The following is a 19,399-nucleotide window of genomic DNA, read 5'->3' on the forward strand; positions in this document are numbered from 1 at the left end:
TATAGATGTAAAATTGTAGCAAATGTGTATTGATTAATAAACTATTGACTATTCATTAATACATAAACTGGAAATCTCAATATCTGACTGAAATAGCTGGAAACATTTAATCCCTTCCAGACATGTGACGCACATGTACATCACATTGCGGATGTGGGTTCATAGAGCAGGCTCAGAAGCTAAGCCTGCTTCATATTGGGCTGGTGCCGGCTGTGGTATACATATGCGGTGACGACTTAGCTCCGATTCCTGCTGTTTATTTTCTGACAACGACATTTAAATGGCCCGATTTGCCTGGTGTGGTCGTTTCAGCACCTATTGGACTCATTAATACCTTTCTGCACCATGATATAACTGTACATCCCAGTCTTGATGCGCATATATGGAGTGAGTTCTGACAGTGGCATTTAAATAGGGAGACTCCTGTTTCACATGCTTGCTGCGAGGTAGAGATGGGTTATCGGGGTAGCCGGGGCCCGATAAATACTTTTAATACTCTTCTGAAGCTCTGCCACAGTCCCAACTTTCACTCCTTCACGACATATGACATACATGCACATCATATGTCGTTTCCCTGCCTTTGATGTGGGCTCGCACTCGGAGCCTGCATCTTCCTCGACAGATGATGGCTGTTTTAATCAGCCATCATGTGCCTTCTAACAGCTGCAGGTGGAGTGGAGCCATGTAAGCTCAAGCTGTCAGCCAGTCGCAGCTTCAAGTCCCCTAAGGGAACTATTAAGTATAGTAAAGAGTTAAAAAAAAAAAAAAAAAAAAAAGAGTTCAAATCACCCCCATTAAGAATAAAAAAAATATGCATATCTGGTGTTGCTGTGTTCTAAACAGTCCAGTCTATAAAAATATAAAGTAAATTAATTAAATTGGTAAACTGCATAATGAGGAAAAAATCAAATCGCCAGAATTACGTTTTTTTGGCCACAACATTGCAATAAAATGCAATAAGAGGTGATCAAAACATTGTCTACTCCGAAATGGTATCAGTAAAAATGTGAGCTCAGTGCTCAGAAATAAGCCCTCACAGCCCCATATCCCCAATAATGAAAATGGTATGGGTCTAGAAAAATGGTGACAGAAGAAAAACACATTTCCGTTTTTTTTTTTACTTAAATAAAAAAGCAACTAAACATGTTTGGTATCTGCATACTCGTACTGATCTGGGAAACCATATTGCCCGGTCCGTTTTACCATATAGTAAGCATTGTAAATAAAAATAAAAAAATTGTGGAATTGAACTTTGTTTTGCCATTTCAACGCACTTGAAATTTTTATTGCCATTTTCCTGTACAGTGTGGTAGAATGAATGGTGTCCTTTAAAGGTACAACTCCTCCCACAAAAAACAAGCCCTTATACAGCTATGTGGACAGAAAAATAAAAAGGTTTTGGCTCTTGAAATAAAAAGGAAGGAAAAATGCCATGTCATGAAGGGGTTAAATAGATTGCGATCTAAACTATACTGCAATACTGTGATATTGTAGTATATAGTAGAAGCGATCCAACTAACGAAGTTTCAAGTTACATTAAAAATACAGGTGCATCTCACTAAATTAGAATATCATCAAAAAGTTAATTTGTTTCAGTTCTTCAATACAAAAAGTGAAACTCATATATTATATAGAGTCATTACACACAGAGTGATCTATTTCAAGTGTTTATTTCTGATAATGTTGATGATTATGGCTTACAGCCAATGAAAACACAAAAGTCATTATCTCAGTAAATTAGAATACTTTATAACAACAGCTTGAAAAATGTTTTTAAAATCTGAAATGTTGTCCTACTGAAATTTATGTTCAGTAAATGCACTCAATACTTGGTCAGGGGTCCTTTTGCATCAGTTACTGCATCAATGCGGCGTGGCATGGAGGCGATCAGCCTGTGGCACTGCTGAGGTGTTATGGAAGCCCAGGTTGCTTTGATAGAAGCCTTCACCTCGTCTGCATTGTTGGGTCTGGTGTCTCTCATCTTCCTCTTGACAATACTCCATAGATTCTCTATGGGGTTAAGGTCAGGTGAGTTTGCTGGCCAATCAAGCACAGTGATACTGTTGTTTTTAAACCAGGTATTGGTACTTCTGGCAGTGTGGACAGGTGCCAAGTCCTGCTGGAGAATGAAATTTCCATCTCCAAAAAGCTTGTCTCAGAAAATAGCAACAAAGCCAAAATAATTGTTTGCCACTAAAATGTAAAAAACTATACATGTTAGGTATCTCTGTAATCGTACTGACCTGGATAATCATACTGCCAGGTTACTATTACTGGATAATGAACACCATAAAAAAAACTTTTTTTGTAAAAAAGAAAGTAATGCTCACTGGCACTGCAAGCTCCACATAACAGCTACTTAGTAGGACGGCAAGGGAAACTCCCATCTAAGTATTCAAGGCAGGAGAAAAGAGGAAGCACAGGTAGCGGTTCTCAGCTCATAGTAAGATCTATATTGTAATCCGAGTCAGAAAAAAATTGCGGCACGAAGTACCACATGAACTGCTAACCTATTAAAACATAAAAATGCTATGTCGGGCAGGTGAAATCCCACGCTGTGTTCACACGAAACTGCTTCGGCTGACTGGGTTTTCTTTGGCCCGACTTAGCATTTTTATGCTTCGATAGGTTTGCACTTCATTTGGTATTGAGTTTGGCTATTTTTTTTATTATAGAGTCAGTCCCTTGATGACGCCTATCTAGGCGAAACATGTTGGGTAGGCTATGAGCTATTTTTAATAGCTTGTGTGGCCTTGTATCCTTTGTTAAATATACTCACCCTTATAGCTTTATACCAGTTCTTGGATTGCAGCCATGATATAGATAGGATACTGCATCCTCAATAATTTAACTCTGCTATTTTAGCATTAGTGGCAGATAGGATCTCTAAAATATAGGGCACCATTATAATATGGAAATATTCCAATATAAGACCACATTTGTGTCATTAAATATTTTAGACTTGGCTATATTAATTAAAATAAATAAAAGTCAAGTTTTATCCACAATCCTTAACATTGGGTTTGTTTTCCCATTTGGCTAATTTGTTAGAATGGTTTATCCCTAAAGGGATTGTTTAACATATGTTTGTCACTTTTTTAGGATTGGCCCTTGACAAATACACGCACTTCACTTCCCCGATCCGTCGCTATGCGGATATAATAGTGCATAGACTTCTCCTGGCTGCTATTAACGATGGTTCAAGAGAACATCTTCTTGGGAATAAAGACTTGGAAGAGCTGTGTCGTCATATCAATAGTCGCAATCGGGTAAGTAACACTATGTATTATATAGTTACACACTGCACCTAGTTTAGCTGCTGTTCACAATAATTCATCCAATTTTTAATCTACCTAATCAAAAAGCAGCAGCTGAACTCGCCAGTCTTTTTACATTACAGGCTGCCCAGCATTGCCAGAAACAGTCTACAGAGCTCTTCCAGTGCATGTTCTTCAGAGACAAAGACCCAGAGCGTGACCAGCGCTGCATTTGTGATGCCATAATATACTCCATCCGCACCAATGGAGTCTTACTGTTTATACCCAGGTAAATGTCTTTCCAGCTTAGAGAATACCTATCACCTACGGGGAAACATCATAAGATAAAAGGAGACCACAATATAAGTCTTCTCAAATATTAATAATTAAAAAATATTCTCAGTAATTTGGTAATAAAACCTCTGGCCCTTTAATCCCTTCACGACCTATGACTTATTAGGTGCGTCATAGGTCGTGTCCCTGCACTCCATGCAGGCTCCGGCGCTGAGCCTGCATGTTTTCTGGCACATGACTGCTGATCTGATCAGCTGACATGTGCCCCTAAGAGCCGCGGGTGGAATTGTGATCCACCCACTGCTGTTAACACGTTAAATGCCGCTGTCAATCTCTGACAGCAGCATTTAACATGGCCGCTCTAGAAGCACATCAAAAACCCTCCAATTGGCACCCCTGTCACATGATCATGGGGCGCTAATAGGTTGGCATGACAACCTGGGGTCTGCAGAAGACCCCTGTGGTTGTCATAGCCGATCTGTTATGAGTGCCGTCCAGTGGCCAGCGCTCATAGCAGATGAGCATTTCTGGTACACCTAGCAGGGCTGAAGCTCTGTTATGTGTAGCACATGCAATCAGTAAATAGTGTAAAAAAATAAAGTTTTTAAAAAATATATAAAAGTTCAAATCCACCCCCTTTTGCCCCATTCAAAATAAAACAATAAAAAAATACTTATTTGGTATTGTTGCTTTCAGAATCGCCCAATCAGTAAACTGTGTAACGAGAGAAAAAAATCAAAAGGCCAGAAATACGTTTTTTTTTGGTCGCCACAACATTGCAATAAAATGCAATAACACGCGATCAAAACATTGTATCTATCCCAAAATGGTATCAATAAAAAGTCAGCTCGGTGTACAAAAAATAAGTTCTCACCCAGCCCTAGATCCCGGGCAAATGCTACAATTCTCGGAAAATGGCACCATTTTTTTAATTTTTTTATTATTACTACAAAGCCTTGAATTTTTTTCCAGGACTGTGGAGTCGGAGCTAATTTTGGTGGAGTCGGTATAAAATCGACCGACTCCGACTCCTAAAATATATAATAAATTGGGTACAGTAGTTCAATGCTGAATGTGCTGAATATTTTTTTCATAGGAATTTGGTAAAGTTATGAAATGTCCTATAAATGGCTGTTCTATTCCTGATCTAAGGTTATATTCACACACAGCGTTTTTGCTGCGTTTTTTGAGGATACGTTTTTCAGCTGCAAAAGCAGATCAGCTTTTTAAAAAACCGCATCACCTGAAAGGTTTTTGAGCTCATAGATGATGTTTTCAATAACAAAAGCAGATTAGAAAAAAGCCGCACAAACTGACATGCTCATTCTTTGTGAGGATCCGTTTTTGAGCCCAAAAATGGATCCTCACAAAACAATGTGTCTGAATGTCATATCTTGAAACCCATTGACTTTGCTGGGATGCCCAGAGTCACTGCATTTTACTGCAAAAAACGGATCCACAAAAACGCTGTGTGTGAATCATGGCCGTAGCCAGCGAGGGGCCCCCCTAGAAGCAGGGGCACGCTCCTATCAAAACTCACTTGTATGCTGCAGTGCTCCTGTCCTGCACTGGCTCCAGACTGCAGGGGGCAATCTCCCCTCCTCTGTCCCATCTTCTGCCGTCTTCACCAGGGTTGAGCGAGTATGTTCTGTCCGAGAATTTACAGCTGCTCGGTGATATGGTTGAATCGCTCCCGGGTGTATGATTTGCAACTGTTTGACAGCTTTATTACATGTGAGTAATGAGTAAGAAATAGACATTCCTCACATGTAATAAAACTGTCAAACAGTTGCAAATAATGCACATGGGAGTGATTCAACCATATCACCGAGCAGCTATAAATACTCGGAGCTCGGCCCGAGCATACTCGCCGAAGGGTTAATAGAACATACTCACTCAACACTAGTCTTCACCAGAGAGAGGAGGGGGAGGGGTGCCTGCCCTGCACAGGATCCGATTCCTGGGCCCCGAGCTGGAGAAAGTGAAAGTACTACTGCTCAACTCTGTCACAGGAAGGTAACTAATCCTAATATTGTAGGTAATTATTATGTGCTCTCTGTACAATGTGTGAACTATATGTGCAATGTACTATTTGCTGTCTGTAGCTGTCATCTGTCTATCACACTCTATCTATCCGTCCATCCATCCCTCCATCTATCCCTCCATCCCTATATCTATCTATCCATCCTTTCAGCTATCCCTCCAGCTATCTATCATCTATCTATCCATATATTTATCCATCCGTCCCTGTATCTATCTATCTATCTATCTTGATAAGTACAATTAAACTGACGAACGAGAGTAATGAACAACAGCTAGAAGAAAATTTAGGATTCAGTATGTTTGAGATGGAAGGCCACAGTGCTGTTCATGTAACTGAGGAACAAACTGATATTACAACAGAAGAACTGCAAAATTATACTTTAGAAATAGATTATCTTGTTGAAGCTACTTCAAAACACTTTCCTATTCTTCACATGTGCTGTGTTGTGCACACGCTGCAGCTGGCAATAAGAGATAGTCTGCAAGAGGGACATGCTGGAAATCTGATTGGAAAAGTGAGGAAATTGGTTATTGCTGCCAGAACCCCTAAAATTGATTCCATCTTGAAGAGACTTGCTGGGAAAGGGGCAATTGTCGATCAAGCCACTCGGTGGGGAAGCACTTATTTAATGATTGAGCGATTGCTTGAACTAAAACCGTTTCTTATAGATATGGCGAACCCTCAGGTAACCCTAAATGAAGGTCAATGGACACAGGTGGCTGAATTGAAGGAATTGCTTAATCACCCATTTACCGTGACTAAAAAATTACAAGCTGAGGATTTAACTCCTGGTATTGGAAGAGCTTGCTATTTTTCCTGTCCCAAAGAGGAGGTTTAATCGCAGATGGCATTTCTGCTTCAATGAAACGGAGAGAGACACAGCTATTGGAAAATAATTTTTTTCTGGCAGCTGTTTGTGGACCCAAGTCATCGTATACTTCTTGATGATCAACAGCTTGCTAAGGGAAAAGAAGCTCTGACTGAGGTAGCAGTTAGGATGAGTGGCCTACAGGAGGACTGCCAGGCGCAAGAGGACTGGGGTCCTGACAGTGCTACTGCTGCCATATCTTCATCCTCATCAGATGAGGAGTTTGACTTTGACAAGTATTTGGATGACATGGAGCAGGCAAAGTGTTGCCGCAAGGAAAAAGATTTCACTCCGTCTCCTATAGTAAGCAGACTGACCATATTTCAGCAAAATCTTTCACTTGCTCTCAAAGAAATAGAAAAATGCAACCGTTCATCAAAACTGACTGTGCATGAGGCAATTCCTTTATACCCGGAAATTGTTAGAGATGTTGCCCATGTGGTTACGGCTTTGCCTCCAACCCAAGTTAGTGTAGAGAGGCTGTTCTCTAGCCTTAAAATTATTAGGTCAGATTTGAGGTCATCTATGAAGGAGGCGATACTATTTATCAGAACAAATTCATAGACTGCACAAATGTTATTTAGTATGTTTTTGTTGAACACTGTTTTTTGCCACTTACATAGTTTATTACATACATACAGTACAGACCAAACGTTTGGACACACCTCATTTAAAGACTACCTCTTGAAGCTCATCAAGAGAATGCCAAGAGTGTGCAAAGCAAAAGGTGGCTACTTTGAAGAACCTAGAAAATAAGACATATTTTCAGTTGTTTCACACTTTTTTGTTAAGTATATAATTCCACATGTGTTAATTCATAGTTTTGATGCCTTCAGTGTGAATGTACAATTTTCATAGTCATGAAAATACAGAAAAATCTTTAAATGAGAAGGTGTGTCCAAACTTTTGGTCATTATATATATATATATATATATATCAATATTACGTAGTGTATTACATATTTACAATTTATTACAGTTTTTTGTGTTCTAAAGTTGTATTCCAATAAATATATATTATGTTCTATCTAAATATCTTGATTATTGTATCATAAAAATGATTAAATGTTTGATGTTCACATTGTACTACAATACATTTTTCACTTAAATATAAGCAATATATGTGGGAGTCGGTGTAAGGGAAATTGAGGAGTCGGATTCGCAGGTTTGGCTTACCGACTCCACAGCCCTGTTTTTTTCACCACTTAAATAAAGAAGAACCTATACATATTTGGTATGAGAATCATAATGGCAGGTCAGTTTTAGCATTTAGTGGTAAAAAAAACAAACAATTGTGGAAGTGCATTTTTTTTTGCAATTTCCCGCACTTTGATTTTTTTCCAGTACACTATATGGTAAAACCAATGGTGTCGTTCAAAAGTACAACTCGTCCCGCAAAAATCAAGCCCTCACACGGCCATATTGACCGAAAATTATAAAAGTTATGGCTCTGGGAAGAAGGGGAGCAAAAAAAACGCAAACGCACAAGCAAAAAATCCCAAGGTCGTGAAGGAGTTAAGAGAATTGGTTTCAGTCAAGTTGGACTCTCCGGTGTATCACTATCTTGAGAGCTTTGTGAGACTTATTGCCTTAGAGATGGGATATGCCACTGTTTGGGGAGAGACTGTGTGTAAATACTGTATGTAAATGTGGGTACCCCACCAAAAAAACAAATTGATGACTGTATCATTTCTGCAACCCCAGCTATATTACCTGAATATATGGGGGGGAGCTTATTACCAAAAAAAGAACAGATCACCGCAGCTCCCTTGTGATTTATAGATTCTCATCAGATTCTGTAGTCAGACTTTTTTTTTTAATGTTTCCTGATTTTTAACATAATACTTGGGTCAGCCAGCTCTCTTTGTATGCCTATGATATATCAACGCTTGGGCATATTTTCATTCCTCCTGGAAATGTTTGAACACCTTAACAACTGGTTCCTATTCTCCTGGTCAGTGGGGTCTGTCTACGTAGTCCGAGGCTGTCCAGTAGTGTGGAAACAGGCTCCTATTGGGAGGGATATTTATGGAACACATAAGACATGATATGTTTGAATGGAAGGCAAATTTTTCATCTTTTAGTTAGGAGAAATGATCCCACCAACAACATGAGAGAAAAGTGTGGGCAGTTTACAAACGGAGTGGGATTACACAAAGTACCTAAAGATCGGCCGAACACAAGTGGCTTCAGATGACTGCAGTCAAAGATTTTCCGACTAGGCAGATCACCTTTTTTGCAGACCTAGATCTGCTGTTGCACATAGCGAGTGATCAATCTCATTAAATTTTGGTTAGTCAGTTTTGGATTTTGTTAAATACGGCCTGTCACCAGGTCAGGTGTCCAGTTTTGCTCTTATTTTATTCCCATTGCTCTTCTGAGTATTTAATTTTTTTAAATCCGCCATACGGTTCCAGAAGAATGGGAGCTTTTTATTTTACCACTAATTTTTATAGCCTTTATCAAGGGGGCGTGGCTCACATCATTTTTCTGGGGGCGTGTCTTTAGATTGCTCTGCATTATTACCCTGTGAGCACCGCCCTGTTGGTAAAGACCATAAAAAGTAATACAAAATAAAAATGCTAATATCTCTGGAACTGTATGGTGGACTTAAAAAAGAAAAATCAGAATACACAGGGGAGCAGCTTGAATAAAATAACCTGTTACATGATCAAAAGTGGGCAGCTTTTCTTTTAAAGATATGGGTAGACTAAATTTTTAAGCAGTCTTGGTGTGATTCTGCTTCAAAAGAAAATAAAAAAGCCTTAAAACTCTTTCACAAATGCTTGAAAGACTCTTCCTATTCATTTCTATTGTAAAGCAACTTTACAGTTCATATGTTATTTTGAAGGTTCCTTCTGCTTCAGGTTTTATAAAAAAAGGATGAGAAAAGAAAGTGCATGTCCCTTGTTTTGAGCATCCCCTGATGGAATCTGCTGCAAATTAAGCAATGTCGAATTAAAAGGCCACAAAAAAAATTATTTAGGAAAAACTCTTCTAAAACGCATGGTAAATGACAGAACATAATTTTTGCCAAAAGGGCAGATATTTTGGTGGTGGTTTTTAGGAAACCATCAAGTAACATAGCTTTGAGGTGTAGGAACATAAGCCCCAAATTATGTGCTATGTATTCCACTCCTAGCTGTTCCAAATGTATGTTAAGAAAAACCAATGCAGTAGATGATCCCTTTGTTCTCGCTGCTCATTCTACATGGTAACGTAGGTTGAATAAAGACCTCAGTTCATCAAGTTCAACCCTTGTCCTCCAATTGTACTCCCTACACTAACATTGCGCTAACTAACTGACTGGGACTAGGTTTATAATTGAATTTTTTTAATTTGTTTTATATTTTGTATTACTCTTGTGATTCCAATAATGGTATTACTAAAATCCCTATGCCTAAATCTGTTGATCCAGAAGAAGGCAAAAACCCCAGGACACATTCAGCCAATTTGTGTCACAGGGGAAAAGTTCCTTCTTGACCCTGAGAAAAGGCGATCAGTCCTAGAACCCTGGATTCTAGTAGGATAGGAATAATTTATTAAGTGTGTAATTTTGTGTATTGACACAGGTATGGCATTAAAGGACCTGCATATCTTAAAAACACGGACGGCCTTGTATTATCTTTTGCTGATGATTGTTGTAAATGGACGACTGGATCCTTGCAGCGTCACCCTGACCGAATCACAGTAATAGAAGGAGCAAAGGAAACCTCGTTCTGTTTATTTGACCACGTGACTGTGAGTAACTGCTCTTGTCTCCTTTCCACGTCTTAACACACTCATTACTTCTACATCCATTTTTGTGGAATGCTAGGTCTACAGTAAGTCAGGGGGGGAAAATGAGCTTGGAAAATATTTCTAATCTTAACCACAAGCAAGGGTAAAATGTTTCTTAAGAGAGGTTTTGCTGGAATATATTGATGAAAGTGACGTTATAACATGGTGTCAGCATGGGAGTAGTACTAATGTGTTCAGCTTCTATGAAGGGATTTGTTTTAGCCTGGACCTGGGTACGGCAGAGTAGGTTGCAAATCTTGGTTCTTTTGCTATAGTTCCACATTAACCACTTCGCGCCAGAGCCTGTTTTTGCCTTCGTGACCGGGCCAATTTTTTCAATTCTGACCACTGCCAGTTTATGAAGTAATTACCCTGGAACGCTTCAACGTATTCCCCTGATTCAGACATTGTTTTTTCGTGACATATTGTACTTCATGATAGTGGTAAAATTTCTTCGATATCACTTGCGTTTATTTGTGAAAAAATCGGAAATTTGGCGAAAATTTTGAAAATTTTGCAATTTTCAAACTTTGAATTTTCATGCCCTTAAATCAGAGAGATATGTCACACAAAATAGTTAATAAATAACATTTCCCACATGTCTACTTTACATCAGCACAATTTTGGAACCCAAATTTTTTTTTGTTAGGGAGCTATAAGGGTTAAAAGTTGACCAGCGATTTCTCATTTTTCCAACAAAATTTACAAAACCATTTTTTTAGGGACCACATCACATTTGAAGTCACTTTGAGGGGTCTTTATGACAGAAAATACCCAAAAGTGACACCATTCTAAAAACTGCACCCCTCAAGGTGCTCAAAACCACATTCAAGAACTTTATTAACCCTTCAGGTGATTCACAGGAATTTTTGGAATGTGGAAGAAAAAAATTAACATTTAACTTTTTTCACAAAAATGTTACTTTAGACCCAATTTTTTTATTTTCACAGGGGTAACATGAAAAAATGGACCCCAAATTTTTTTGTGCAATTTCTCTTGATCGTGCTGATACCCCATATGTGAGGGAAAACCACTGTTTGGGCGCACGGCAGGGTTCGGAAGGGAAGGAGCGCCATTAGACTTTTTGAATGTAAAATTTGTCTGAATAATTAGCGGACGCCATGTTGCGTTTGGAGAGCTCCTGATGTGCCTAAACAGTGGAAACCCCCCACAAGTGCCACCATTTTGGAAACTAGACCCCTTAGGGAACTTATCTAGATGTGTGGTGAGCACCTTGCACCCCCAGCTGCTTCACAGAAGTTTATAATATTGAGCCGTAAAAATAAAATTTTCACATTTTTTCCCTCAAAAAATGTTTTTCATTCCCTAATTTTGTATTATCATAAGGGTAACAGGAAAAATTGCACCATGAAATTTGTTGTACAATTTCTCCTGAACACGCCGATGCCCCATATGTGGAGGCAAATTACTGTTTGGGCGCATGGCAGGGTTTGAAAGGGAAGGAGCGCCATTTGACTTTTTGAATGTAAAATTTGTTTGAATAATTAGCGGACGCCGTGTCACATTTGGGGAGCCCCTAATGTGCCTAAACAGTGGAAACCCCCCACAAGTGCCACCATTTTGGAAACTAGACCCCTTAGGGAACTTATCTAGATGTGTGGTGAGCACCTTGCACCCCCAGCTACTTCACAGAAGTTTATAATATTGAGCCGTAAAAATAAAATTTTCACATTTTTCCCTCAAAAAATGTTTTTCATTCCCTAATTTTGTATTATCATAAGGGTAACAGGAAAAATTGCACCATGAAATTTGTTGTGCAATTTCTCCTGAACACGCCGATACCCCATATGTGGGTGAAAATCACTGCTTTGGTGTACGGCAGGGTTCGGAAGAGAAAGAAGCGCTATGTTGGCTGGGATAGGCACAGACGCCATGTCACATTTGAAGAGTCGCTGACATGCCAAAATAGCAGAAACCCCCACAAGTGACCCCATTTTGTAAACTACACCTCTCAAGGAATTCATCTAGGGAAGTAGTGAGCATTTTTTAATTTTTAAATTTATACCATTGGGCAGTGAAAAAAGCATAATTATATTTTTACCACAAAAAAATGTTTTACCCTCAGATTTTACATTTTCACACAGGGCAATGGGTAAAAATGGTGCCGAAATGTGTCACACAATTTCTTCTAAAAGTGTCAATACCCCATATGTGGCTGTATCGTACCACTTAGCCATACGGTGAGATTTGAGGGGGAAGGAGCGCTATTTGACAATTGGAGAACAAATTATTGTAGAATAGGCATTTGGCTTTGGGAGCACAAAATTTTCTGAATTTCTTTTGGGGGGCAAGGACCATTTTGCTTTTCCAGAGCCTTTCTGCTACCAGTAACTTGGAAGTCCCTTATATTTTTAACAGATGACAGACCTGAGTGGGGACTAGCTTTTTTTGAGGACTGAGTTGAAGCTTTTATTGGGAACATTTTACGTAACATTTATCCGGCGCTCTAGGCTGAGGACTTACATCGGGGTTTCCATCTAATTTTCCAAGTGATGTAATTCAGATGAAACCCCTGCAGGATCCATTCACTGTAATGAGGCAGCAGAGTTACTCTGGACTCCGTCTGGCCTCTGTTTAGCGGTGTCCTTTTTTTCAGAAGTGCACAAAACTGTGGCCAACCGCACTTTTATGCACGCCTAAAACAAATGACACCGTGGGATCCCAGGCTAGACGGCATCCACAGTGGCCTATATCTGCCTCATTACAGGGAATCTACCGTCATGGGTTCTGGCTGAATCACGTATTTCAGAGATTTACACGGAAACTCTGGTGTAAGTGCTCAGCGCAGAGCGCAGGATAAATGTGAGCAGAGCCTTACTGGGATCTTTGGGAGACATAATAAACAAATCAGTAGCAGGTGAAGAATTGGTTTTATTTATTTTTTACGCCGTTCCTAGTGTGATATAACTGATTAGATTACTTTATTCTTCGGGTCGGTGTGATTACAGAGATACCAGATTTATATCGGGTTTTTATGACTGACAGCTGTCACACACTAAAATACGCTTTTTTTGCAAAATCTAGTTTTTGCATCACCATATTTTGAGAGCTATAATTTTTCCATATTTCGGCCGATAGAGTCATGTGATGGCTTGTTTTTTGCGGGACGAGTTGAAATTTTTATTGGAACCATTTTTGGGCACGTGACATTTTTTGATCGCTTTCTATTCCGTTTTTTGGGAGGTAAAATTAACAAAAACAAACACTTCAGGAATTGTTTTTTGAGGTTTTTTTTATGCCGTTCTGCGTGTGGTAAAAGTGATCAGGCAGCGTTATTCTTCGGGTCAGTACGTTTACAGCGATACTACACTTACTGTATTTTTTTCATGTTTTGGCGCTTTTACACAATAAAACAATTTTATAGAATAAAAAATATTTTTTTTGCATTGCTTTATTCTGAGCGCTATAACTTTTTTATTTTTTGGCTGATGGAGCTGTATGGCGGCTTTTTTTTGCAGAACAAGATGACGTTTTCAGTGGTACCATTTTTATTTCTATTCTGCTTTTTGATTGCATTTTTTTCCACTTTTTGTTTGGCGATATGATGGAAAAAGCATATTTTTTTTCTTCGTTTTTTATTTATTTTTATTACGGTGTGCACAGAAGGAGTTAATTAGTGTGACAGTTTTATAGCTCGGGTTGTTTCGGACGCGGCGATACCAAATATGTGTACTTTTTTTGGTTTTGTAATAATTTACGGATTTATTGGTTTAATATTTTATTTATTTATTTTTATTTATTTTGTGATTTTTTTTTTTAATAGTTTAAAAACTTTTTTTTTACTTTTTTTTACATTTTTACTTAGTCCCTGTATGGGACATTAATTTTTATTTTTCTGATCACTGATCTCATGTAATGTAATACACATATATTACATTATATGAGATCTTCCCTGACTGTTTCAGTCAGTTTCCTGTCTGGCATCAGCTACATACAGGCTGAAGTCAGACAGGAAGGACACCATATATGGCAGAGCTGGAGGCGGTCATGTGACCTCCAGCTGCCATAGCAACCCCAGGTCCTGGAAGGAAACGGAGGTCTTCGGAGGTAAGTATGACGACCCCCTCTGTTCCTGCTGTCTCCTATATGCCGTGATCACTATAGATCACAGCATATAGAAGACAGCAAAGGGTTAACATCACTGGGACCTGATCTAATCAGGTCCCGATGATGTACCCTGTCAGAGCTAACGCTCTGCACCGGAATCGCAGTGCTTGCAGGACCCTGGGGGTCCTGAGCACTGCGAGACCACCCACCGTTTTTAAACGTCGGCGCTGCACAGAGCCCGGCAAGCGCCGACGTTTATCTACAGTGGGCGGTCGGGAACCGGTTAAAGGTTGTAATGTGAACTTAATTGCAGATCATTAAACTTAATAGTGTCAGTGACTAGAATTAACTGTAACACAATCTGGGCTGGCAGCAGAAATTGTCATAACCTGGACCCCATTTCTGATGATCCTGTAGACGGTGACCTAGCTCTCGGTTTCTGGAACCTCTGTGATTATAACTTTTTTTTGTGTCAACATCTGACCTGAACTGTGAGTGAAGGGGGCTGGCTGACTGCTAATTGCAATATCTAAGCCCTGCAGCCTTCTGTTAAAGCTGATTTATAGATGGAAAAGGGGCCTGTCTTAGTTATTAAAGAGAGCAAGCACTTTCACACACAGCTTTGGTCACGTACCAACATGGGAAACTCTGTCCTGTGTCAGACATAAACCAGAAAAGAACCTGCCGGAGCTTGTAGCTGAAGATTGGGGAAGCTTTTAGAAATCAAGTTTATTACTAGATTCTGTTACTTACTTTTTAAGCAGATGTCACCTTTTTTTTAACCTGGAAAACCTCTTTAAGGCCTCAGTCATTTATTGCATCAGAGAAAAATAGGGCCATTTGTCATCGGAGTGCTATGTCCCATTTCCATTTATCCTTTTGTCCATGTGTCTGTTTTTACCATGAGTATACAGTACAGACCAAAAGTTTGGACACACCTCATTTAAAGATTTTTCTGTATTTTCATGACTATGAAAATTGTACATTCATACTGAAGGCAATAAAACTATGAATTAACACATGTGGAATTATATACTTAACAAAAAAGTGTGAAACAACTGAAAATATGTCTTATATTCTAGGTTCTTCAAAGTAGCCACCTTTTGCTTTGATGACTGCTTTGCACACTCTTGGCATTCTCTTCATGAGCTTCAAGAGGTAGTCACCGGAAATGGTTTTCACATCACAGGTGTGCCCTGTCAGGTTTAATAAGTTGGATTTCTTGCCTTCTAAATGGGGTTGGGACCATCAGTTGTGTTGTGCAGAAGTCAGGTGGATACACAGCTGATAGTCCTACTGAATAGATTGTTAGAATTTGTATTATGGCAAGAAAAAAGCAGCTAAGTAAAGAAAAACGAGTGGCCATCATTACTTTAAGAAATGAAGGTCAGTCAGTCCGAAAAATTGGGCAAACTTTGAAAGTGTCCCCAAGTGCAGTTGCAAAAACCATCAAGCGCTACAAAGAAACTGGCTCACATGAGGACCGCCCCAGGAAGGAAGACCAAGAGTCACCTCTGCTTCTGAGGATAAGTTTATCCGAGTCACCAGCCTCAGAAATCGCAGGTTAACAGCAGCTCAGATTAGAGACCAGGTCAATGCCACACAGAGTTCTAGCAGCAGACACATCTCTTCAACAACTGTTAAGAGGAGACTTTGTGCAACAGGCCTTCATGGTAAAATAGCTGATAGGAAACCACTGCTAAGGACAGGCAACAAGCAGAAGAGACTTGTTTGGGCTAAAGAACACAAGGAATGGACATTAGACCAGTGGAAATCTGTGCTTTGGTCTGATGAGTCCAAATTTGAGATCTTTGGTTCCAACCACCGTGTCTTTGTGCGATGCAGAAAAGGTGAACGGATGGACTCTGCATGCCTGGTTCCCACCGTGAAGCATGGAAGAGGAGGAGATGTGATGGTGTGGGGGTGCTTTGCTGGTGACACTGTTGGGGATTTATTCAAAATTGAAGGCATACTGAACCAGCATGGCTACCACAGCATCTTGCAGCGGCATGCTATTCCATCCGGTTTGCGTTTAGTTGGACCATCATTTATTTTTCAACAGGACAATGACCCCAAACACACCTCCAGGCTGTGTAAGGGCTATTTGACCAAGAGGGAGAGTGATGGGGTGCTATGCCAGATGACCTGGCCTCCACAGTCACCAGACCTGAACCTAATCGAGATGGTTTGGGGTGAGCTGGACCGCAGAGTGAAGGCAAAAGGGCCAACAAGTGCTAAGCATCTCTGGGAACTCCTTCAAGATTGTTGGAAGACCATTTCCGGTGACTACCTCTTGAAGCTCATCAAGAGAATGCAGAGAGTGTGCAAAGCAGTCATCAAAGCAAAAGGTGGCTACTTTGAAGAACCTAGAATATAAGACATATTTTCAGTTGTTTCACACTTTTTTGTTAAGTATATAATTCCACATGTGTTAATTCATAGTTTTGATGCCTTCAGTGTGAATGTACAATTTTCATAGTCATGAAAATACAGAAAAATCTTTAAATGAGAAGGTGTGTCCAAACTTTTGGTCTGTACCGTATATCAGTTTTTCGTGCTTTTTTTTTAAAAAAAATATACATTTTCCATGCTCCTACGTATTAACCGCTTCACGACATCCACCGTACTTGTGCGGCGCAAGCTGATGTATGGTGTAGGCTCATGGGGTTAACTTGCCCTATACTCGGCAGGTAATGTTTGTGTGTTACCGCCAGTACCTGCCTCTAATAATCAAGGTTGTTGCAAAGTGCTACCCGGAATTGTTAACCTGTAAAATCATGTCTATCCCAAAATGGTATCAGTATAAATGTTGTCTCGCTGCATCACAAAGCTCCATCGACTGAAAAATGTAATAGTTACGGGTCTCAGAAAATGGCGACACAGCCCACCCCCTCCTACGCCCCAAAAAGATATATAGATAGATAGATAGATAGATAGATAGATATTTTTACAAATTTCTGATTTCAACCACTAAAATAATAAAAAGCTGAACATGCTTGGTATCACAGTAATTATACTGATGAGCAAAATCATATTGCAAGGTAATTTTTAACACAAAATGTACACTGTAAAAACAATTCCCAAAAACAATGTCATAATTGTGTTTTTTCACAATTTCTTCCCGCTTGAAATTTTTTCCCGTTTTCCAGTATACTCTGTGTAAAATGAATGGTGTCATTTAAAAGTACAACTCGTCCTGCAAAAACAAGCCTTTATATGTCTATATGGACAGAAAAGTAAAAAAGTTATGGCTCTGGGAAGAAGGTGAGGAAAAAAACAAACGCAAAAACGGAAATTGACTGCGGCTTAAAGGGGTTCAACAGTAAAATACAGGCAGCACTCTAATACATGGATGGCATCTGAGTGCTATCCATTTTTTTTCACGGATTCATTCATTTGAATGGTAAGTTTGATCTGCAAATCAAATAAAAAATGGACAGCTGCATGTTTTTGTTTATTTTGTTTTGCTTTTTTGTTTATTATTCCAAACAATCAGTCTGAAAAACACAGGTATGTGAACATGCCCATACACTTTAATGGGTTTCTTTTCTATCCGTGAAAAACATGGATAGAACTCGCAGCTAAATCACGAACTTCTGAATGAGGCCTTACTCCTGTTCATTTTGTCCTACTTTCCAGGATTTTCTGTACATATGTGATCAGTTTTCGATCTCACTAATTCTTGCTATTTCTCTTTACATCCATACTAGGTAAGAATTCGGATACAGACTTACCGCTTTCACACAGACGGCATTCGCTTGGAGATAGTAAGCAACAAAGCCCATGTCACTCCAGAAGAGCAACCCTCCATAGCAAGCACTAACCACCCCAGGAATGATCTGGTCAAGGAGGTTACTCGTACAGCAATGGAGGCTCAGCTGGCAAAGGAAGAAAAGGCTGGCAGGAAAAAAACTGGCAAGCAACACCAGGAGTACCAACAAACACAGGGAGTCAGTCTGTATTCACTGCTGCAGGAAGTTCATGAACTGGCACTTCTTGATGTATCTGAACAGTAATCTTTTTCATCATCCCGTTAAATAGAGGGACATCACAGCCCTCTGTTCTGTCACTGCCAGAATGTATGAGAACAAATACAGCACAGCATATTACTAACATAAAGCATATTTAATCAGAACGTGGTCAAATATTTTTAGTATCTTTGCTAGGGAAGTCTTAATGTGGCGGCAGCTTTCATGTTTTAGGAGTGTCTATTTTTTTATGAAAAAGAGAATATATCATGTGTATATATATATATATCATATAATATGTATATATATTTTTTTTACATATAAATGATTATATATATATCATTTATATTTAAAAAGAAATACTAGCTGCCTACATCATACACACTCAGGATTTTAATTTATGTCTGACAGCTTATGTTCTAAATTATTGGCTGTAAAATTTGCAAACGTAAGGGGAATTTTAGCACATTTGCTATGTACATTTTTTTATTGTTTTTTAAAAGTACAGAGTATTTTTCTATGTAAAAAAAATCTACAATAAACAATTACTTTCCCTGTAAAACCTTAGGGAACAATTGTGAAACGTGTGCTCATTTAGTAGTGTCAGACTGGCCATTTTTCTCCTGCTTTCATCCACATAAATTTAAAAGCAAAATGGCGGAGGTGAGGAGGTTGTAATTTATTTACAGTACTTTCTTTAAGCAAGGAGTTCATGCTTCAGATTTTCAGCAAGCTGTTTACTTTGCCTCGCTCTTCTCATTGTTGCCCTGAATGGTGTGGAGGACCATTGCTGCTCTTCAAGAATTTTAGTTGTATTATATTTGTCGATACATTCTGTAGAAAAATGGAAGGCATTGAAGCTATGGACTGGCCCGCCCGTTCCCCAGACCTGAATCCGATTGAGCACATCTGGGACATCATGTCTCGCTCCATCCACCAACGTCACGTTGCACCACAGACTGTCCAGGAGTTGGCGGATGCTTTAGTCCAGGTCTGGGAGGAGATCCCACAGAAGACCATCTGCAACCTCATCAGGAGCATGCCCAGGCGTTGTAGGGAGGCCATACAGGCATGTGGAGGCCACACACAATACTGAGCCTCATTTTGACTTGTTTTAAGGA

General features: G+C 39.4%; 1 protein-coding gene across 2 annotated transcripts in view; it reads left to right on the forward strand.

Annotated features, from left to right (window-relative positions):
- Nucleotides 1-19,399, forward strand: part of DIS3L (DIS3 like exosome 3'-5' exoribonuclease) — a 37,616-nt gene extending 18,217 nt beyond the window's left edge. Inside the window, exons 14-18 of one of the 2 annotated variants that reach the window (XR_012251329.1) lie at nt 3,103-3,269; nt 3,401-3,546; nt 10,035-10,203; nt 17,460-17,713; nt 18,021-18,149. Coding sequence is in view for 1 of the 2 variants with exons in the window: in XM_073653446.1 (XP_073509547.1) it covers nt 3,103-3,269; nt 3,401-3,546; nt 10,035-10,203; nt 18,021-18,326 (788 nt within the window). In the remaining variant the exon portion in view is untranslated. Of the gene's footprint in view, nt 1-3,102; nt 3,270-3,400; nt 3,547-10,034; nt 10,204-17,459; nt 17,714-18,020 lie in introns of both variants that reach the window. The other variant, XM_073653446.1, reaches the window with a different exon arrangement.

Source organism: Phyllobates terribilis, unplaced genomic scaffold, assembly GCF_046119375.1.
Source record: "Phyllobates terribilis strain yellow unplaced genomic scaffold, ASM4611937v1 Scaffold_11__3_contigs__length_659146591, whole genome shotgun sequence".
Lineage (NCBI taxonomy): Eukaryota > Metazoa > Chordata > Amphibia > Anura > Dendrobatidae > Phyllobates > Phyllobates terribilis.